A 6,807-nucleotide genomic window follows, 5' to 3' on the forward strand; every position below is an offset into this window, starting at 1 on the left:
ATATATGTTAGAGGCTGTGATTTGGGGGACTTGTCTCTGAACCTGAGGGTGTGGAGAGGCTTGTTTTGTGTTTTCTTAATTTTATGCACTGTGACATTGAGGAGGCTCTGCACATTCTGTTATAAGAAGGAAGAATAGAGGGGCTGGAGTGATAGTATAGCAGATAAGGTACTTCCCTGACACATGGTCAGTTGACTTTGAACCCCGGCATTTCATATGGTCACCCAAGCACTGCCAGGAATAATTCCTGAGTGAATCCAGGAGCAACACCTGAGAACCCACTGGTTGTGACCCCCCAAACTAAAAACATAAAAAGAAGGAAGTGTTGAGAATCCAAAAGTTGCCAATATTTCAATAGACAGAGGTGACTAGAGACTTGAGTTTATAAAAACTGGTGAGTTCAAAGCCTGTAAATATAAAGAAGAAGGGAAAACATGGAATGGGTTGAATAGAGTCTAGGAACTCCCGCAAATAAGATATGTGATCTCAGCATCCTACTCCAGAGCCTGCCTTTGCCTGTCCGTGACTCTCTATAAAGGAACATTATGATAATGAATTAAGTTCTTTGGCATCTTGTTGAAAGAAATAGGTTTCCTTGCTTGATCCCAAAAAGGACCTAATGGCTGCAGTTCTCCTAAAGGCTGCAACCTAGTTCTTTTAGGAATTAAGCTCTCTTGGTCATATGAATGAAGGTATGGTTTCATGAGCACTGGGGAGAAACCTCTTGAAAAAGAGCTAGTTTGAAAAAAATCAAAGAAAGGGCTTATGTTCTTATAGACATCGACAGTTCAAGTGTTTTCTTTTCATTTGAAGTTTTAATGAAAATGAAAACTTCTTTTTGGTCTTGAGTACATGTTGGAATGTTGCCTCTACTTTCGTTTTGCTCCTGGATGAAATTCTATCCTAAATGCCTATGATCTGAGATAATTTTGGTAAATAAAAACTGCTTATAATTTAATGATATAGATGGAAAATGTAAAGTCATTTATTAGATACATTTTTTGTTTGGTTGTTTTGGGGACACACCTGATAGTGCTTGGAGGCTACTCACAGTTCTGTGCTCAGGGTACCATGCAGCCTCAGGGATGGAACTGACTTCTCTCAGCCATTTGAGCATCTTTATGGACCATTGGGTACAGACTGTCGATGTCTATAGGAACATAAGTTAAAAAACTTACCTGTGTTTGGGGCTGGAGTGAAAGCACAGTGGGTAGGGCATTTGCCTTGCACTCGGTCGACCTGGGTTCGAATCCCAGCATCCCATATGGTCCCCTGAGCACCACCAGTAGTGGTTCCTGAGTGCAGAGCCAGGAGTGGTCCCTGTGCATCGCTGGGTGTGACCCAAAAAGCAAAAAACAAAACAAAACAAAACAAAACTTACCTGTGTTGACAATCCACAGAGAAGCGGCAGGCATTCTGGTGAGCAACGCGGCCCGGACAATGCTCCGGACCCGAATCGGGGCCAGCATCACCGGGGGGCCGGAGGGAGGAGGTGACGCCTGCACACCTTCTCCGGATGGAACCCCAGCGACACTGAGCAGCAACTAACACGGCTCCAGGATTCGGGACTGGGACAGATCCGAGCCGCGCAGCCCGCTAGCGCGGCCGCGCGACCTTTTCTCTCAGAGAGCCAGCCCTGTGTAACCTCAGAGATCCAGCACCTGAGTAACCTCAGAGAGGCCAGCACCTGTGCAACCTCCGAGAGCCAGCACCAGAGTAACCTCAGAGAGCCAGCACCTGTGCAACCTCCGAGAGCCAGCCCTGTGTAACCTCAGAGAGCCAGCCCTGTGTAATCTCAGAGAGCCAGCCCTGTGTAATCTCAGAGAGCCAGCACCTGAGTAACCTCAGAGAGCCAGCCCTGTGTAACCTCAGAGAGCCAGCACCTGTGTAACCTCAGAGAGCCAGCCCTGTGTAACCTCAGAGAGCCAGCACCTGTGCAACCTCCGAGAGCCAGCCCTGTGCAACCTCAGAGAGCCAGCCCTGTGTAACCTCAGAGAGCCAGCCCTGCGCAACCTCAGAGAGCCAGCACCTGAGTAACCTCAGAGAGCCAGCCCTGTGCAACCTCAGAGAGCCAGCCCTGTGTAACCTCAGAGAGCCAGCCCTGCGCAACCCTCAGAGAGCCAGCCCTGTGTAACCTCAGAGAGCCAGCACCGGCACAACCTCAGAGAAACCTCAGAGAGCCAGCACCTGTGTAATCAGAAGGGAACACCTAGTAGAGACTATTGGGAGGACCCACTCAGGTTGAAAGCTGCGTGCCAAAAGTAGTCTATAGACCGAACATGATGGCCACTCAATAAATACCTCTATTGCAAACTACAACATCCAACAGGAGAGAGAACAAAAGGGAATGCCCTGCCACAGAGGCAGGGTGGGGTGGTGGGGGTTGGGGGTGGGGGGTGGTGGGAGGGATACTGGGAACATTGATTGAGGAGAATGGGCATTGGTGGAGGGATATAAATGAAATGCAAACATGAAAGTTCATAAGTTTGTAATTGTACCTCATAGTGATTCATTAATAAAAAATTTAAAACAACAACAACAACAAAAAAAAAAACTTACCTGTGTTTATTAATGAGAATTAGCTTGTGTCATCCAAACATGAAAAGTAACTAACTTGGTTTTATAAGTTTTTTTGAGTTGTATGAATATAAAAGTGGAGTTTCTTATGCTAACACTACCCAGAAATGCTAACACTACTATGAAAATTCCAGGTGTGGGGTAAACTTAATTGTGAGGTTAAGAAAAAGATTAAACCAAATGATAGAAATTTCTTGCAGTAAGTGCTCTCTAGGATTTTTTGTGTGTTTGTCTGTGTATGTGACTCAAAAATTTAGACTTGTGTGTAATAAGGCATTGCAAAAAAAGATATATTGAGTAGAGATGTTTTTGTGGTACAAAATGGGGAATTCTGTGTTAGTGTCAAACTTGTTGCAAAATGGAATGAAGGAAAGTGAAAAGATAAGGATGCAAATATAAAAATGTGTAGAAGGTTTGTGAGGAATGACTTAGGAAAAGAAGCTTGACAGTCAAACTGCTCTAAATCGAGTGAATTGTTATATAGATTTTAAAGTTAAAATTTAAATATCTGTAGTACACTTGAGTAAGATCAGATTTTAACTTGCCTAATTAAAAATTTTTCCACTTACAAAAGTATTGTAAGACTGTGGTTGGCATTTTCAGATATGAATTCTTTGATCAGTTTGCCTAGTCAATGGAAGGTATAGGTTTACGGCGCCCCTGAGGTTGCAGGTCACTGATGATAACGTCCACTGTCATGTAAACGACTTTCGTCACTTAAACTAGCTCACTGGACTTTCCATTTTCCTCAGAGAGGGCTGTGGAATCTGATAGCTGACTTCTGAATTTTTCTCTTTGCATTATCAACAGTTTTTATAGATTAATATTTGCTAGAAAATAAATATTTTTTTCTGAAATTAATGAAACAAACACATCGTATTGAAGTATGAAGATACTAAAGGGTGTCAAAAAGAGAAAAGCAAATATTCCATTTCACAAATCATATCAAAATGAGATGATATGATGTGATCTCTCAGGTTGTTGTAGATCATAGATCAACAAAACAAACCAAAAAAACAGAAAATATTTTTAAATTAATAAAAGCAAACATGCAGTTTTGAACCAAAAAACCCCACCAAACCTTAAAAATTACATTGATCTCAATAATCCATTTAGTCTCATGTAGGAAATCTTAATCTTTGCAATTTTTATGTATTTTTCCATAAGCTCAGCAATTTTGTCCTCAGTTCCATGACAAATGTGTATTGTGGAGCATTTATCAAAGTTTTATTCTGTAGAGTTCTCTGCAGAAAGGGCATTAGAAAAATTTTATAAATGGAAGAATGCTTTAGAATGCTCACAGTAAAAGACCATATGACAGAATTGGCAAGAAAGGTTGCTCCATTTTTTAACACGCAATTTCCTAAAATACCTAGAAGTCGACCAGAACATACTAGATTTTTAAGATCTGCACATAACTTTAGGATATATCAACTCTAGTACCGGTAGATGTTAAGAAAGTTAAACATGTCTCCTGTGACAATGCACCTCATCAATTTTCAACATATCAAATAGACCTAAGCCATATATATATTTCTTTTACGTCAGGGCAAAGTGGAGATTATGATATGTCTTAGGGTTTCTCTTAAGAATTCTATGTTTTCTTTATCTTCAGGCATTTAAGATTTTCTTCTTGGGGCCGAGAGATAAAACAGGGGTTAAGCTAGTATCTCACCACACATGAATAAGCTGCAGTCGAATCCCTGGCAACAGATGATCCTCCAAGCACTGCCAAAAAGAACCCTTGAGCATAGCCAGGAATAACACAAAATGTTTTACATTTTTAAAACTTTTTTTTTTTTTTTTTTTTTTTTAGCTTTTTGGGTCACACCCGGCAATGCACAGGGGTTACTCCTGGCTGTGCACTCAGGAATTACTCCTGGCGGTGCTCAGGGGACCATATGGGATGCTGGGATTCGAACCCGGGTCGGCCGCATGCAAGGCAAACGCCCTACCCACTATGCTATCACTCCAGCCCCTAAATTTTTAAAACTTTTAAAAATTATTTTTTTGTTTTCTTAGAATTGTGATTTCTGAGTTTTTCCTCATAGACATTAAAAGGCTTAAAACAGGGCGCGGCCGGCGGCGGGGCAGCACGCGCATCGAGAAGTGTTACTTCTGCTCGGGGCCCATCTACCCCGGCCACGGCATGATGTTCGTCCGCAACGACTGCAAGGTGTTCAGGTTCTGTAAATCCAAGTGTCACAAAAACTTCAAGAAGAAGCGCAACCCTCGCAAAGTCAGCTGGACGAAGGCCTTCAGGAAGGCGGCCGGCAAAGAGCTGACGGTGGATAATTCATTTGAATTTGAAAAACGAAGAAATGAACCTATCAAGTACCAGCGAGAACTATGGAATAAGACAATTGATGCGATGAAGAGAGTCGAAGAGATCAAGCAGAAGCGGCAAGCTAAGTTTATAATGAACAGGTTGAAGAAACATAAAGAGCTACAGAAAGTGGAGGATATCAAGGAAGTAAAGCAAAATATCCATCTCATCCGTGCCCCTATAGCAGACAAAGGAAAGCAGCTGGAAGAAAAAATGTTACAGAAATTACAACAGGATGTGGACATGGAAGATGTTTCTTAAAAATCCCACTGCTGAAAACCATCTCTATACAGGCATTTGAAAATCTCCTTTGGAGTCTTAGAATTTTGAAATCATTGTTTCATTTTGTTGTATGTTAGTTTCTTCAGATGAAAGGTTTGAAGGTGCGTCCGCCTTGCTATCTCCAAAGCTTCAGTGAGTATAGATGTTAGGTCGTATCTCTGTGTTAGCCCCTCACTGACAGGTATAACTTACGTAAGTCTTGAAAATTCTGTTGTAAATAGAAAAGTGCATTGAGAAAATAAAGTCATACTGTTTGAATATTGCAGCGTTTACAAATAATCAATAAAAACTTTGTTATATAAAACACTTTTGCTGTAAAATACTTTCTTAATGTTATAGGAGGAAAATACAATAAGGAACTAACAATCTGTGATGCTTAAATAAAAAAAAAAGGGCTTAAAACACACCAATTACTATGAAAGCATACTTATGTGAAATGGAAAGCCAGGAAGACGGCCTCGAGAGAATGTTAATGCCTTCCTGCTCCATGCACCTCAATCTTTCATGGAGGTAGGTGTGGTCTAGTCAGCAACGACACACAGCATGGGCACAAATATCTCACCAACTTAACTGGGTCATAGTCAGACTACACCTGAAGTCCAGGGTTCCCAGTTCCCAGTACACTGGTTCCCAGCACCTGAGTTCTTGGGGATAATGGCCCCGGCCTAGCAGGAGAAGGAAAGTCAGCCTGAATCTCTGCTCAGGTTCCTAGGGTCATTGTCTTCCCTCACAGAAAAGAATTTCAGGAGGAGGTGAATAGTGATGTAAAAATCATTCTGTTGAGAGAAATATGAGAGGGAGAGACAGAGACAGACAGAGAATTCTGTGCTTAAGAGAGTGGGTTTCTCTGAGGGGAGAGTCATGAAGCCGTCTTCCCCCAAGTTGAGGTGACTGCCATGAGGGAGAATGCTGCCACTTTTGGAAGAATGGCTTCACAGTGACAGTAGGGCAGAGTCTGGTGCTAAGGTGTTGTTGAGGGGAAGAGCACTGGACTCTTGATGGCTATTTTTCATGTTCTCATGACCTTTTGTTTCCCTTGGAACTTCTGTTCTGAGAGGGTATTCTCTTCTTTCAGTGTTGCCATCTTTTCTGCATCTCCAGAGGGCTCAGAATTTGCATCTCTAAAGGGGTATTGTTCTTTTTTCTAAGGAAACCTTTTTGATCATTTTCCGTGGATTCATTAATAACAGACAATACAAAATACATTATTTAGCATCTGCCTTTGGGGCAGGCTTCAGTGGTGATGGGTAACTTAGAAATAATGGTGGTGGGAAGGTGTAATGGTGGTGGGATTTGTGTTGAAATATTGAATGTAATAAACTATTGTAAATAACTATAAAAATAAAATTAAAAACAATTTTAAAAAGGGGTGTACTCTTTGTGGTTTTGGGCCACCTCAGGGCTGGTGACTAGGCAATTTCTTGAAATCACTTCTTGGTTTTGTCACTTCCCCAAAAACTCTTTACTAGTCCTGCTACCTTCTTGCAACAGTATCAAAACCAGGAGTTCACAAGACTCAAAAAATGAATAGTTTGCTAGGCTCGTATCCAGGTTGTTATGAAAAGATATAATACAATAAGAGTTAAATAAAAAAGATCCAGGGTAAGGCATGGGGAGAGGCT

The 6,807-nt window shown here is 41.6% G+C and overlaps 1 protein-coding gene across 1 annotated transcript in view; it reads left to right on the top strand.

Annotated features, from left to right (window-relative positions):
• Nucleotides 1–5,445, top strand: part of LOC101537666 (probable ribosome biogenesis protein RLP24) — an 11,486-nt gene extending 6,041 nt beyond the window's left edge. Inside the window, exon 2 of the mRNA XM_055139925.1 lies at nt 4,600–5,445. Within this exon, the coding sequence (XP_054995900.1) occupies nt 4,600–5,164 (565 nt within the window). The 3' untranslated portion in view covers nt 5,165–5,445. The remainder of the gene's footprint in view (nt 1–4,599) is intronic.
• Nucleotides 5,446–6,807: the final 1,362 nt, after the last annotated feature.

Source organism: Sorex araneus, chromosome 5 (genome assembly GCF_027595985.1).
Source record: "Sorex araneus isolate mSorAra2 chromosome 5, mSorAra2.pri, whole genome shotgun sequence".
Lineage (NCBI taxonomy): Eukaryota > Metazoa > Chordata > Mammalia > Eulipotyphla > Soricidae > Sorex > Sorex araneus.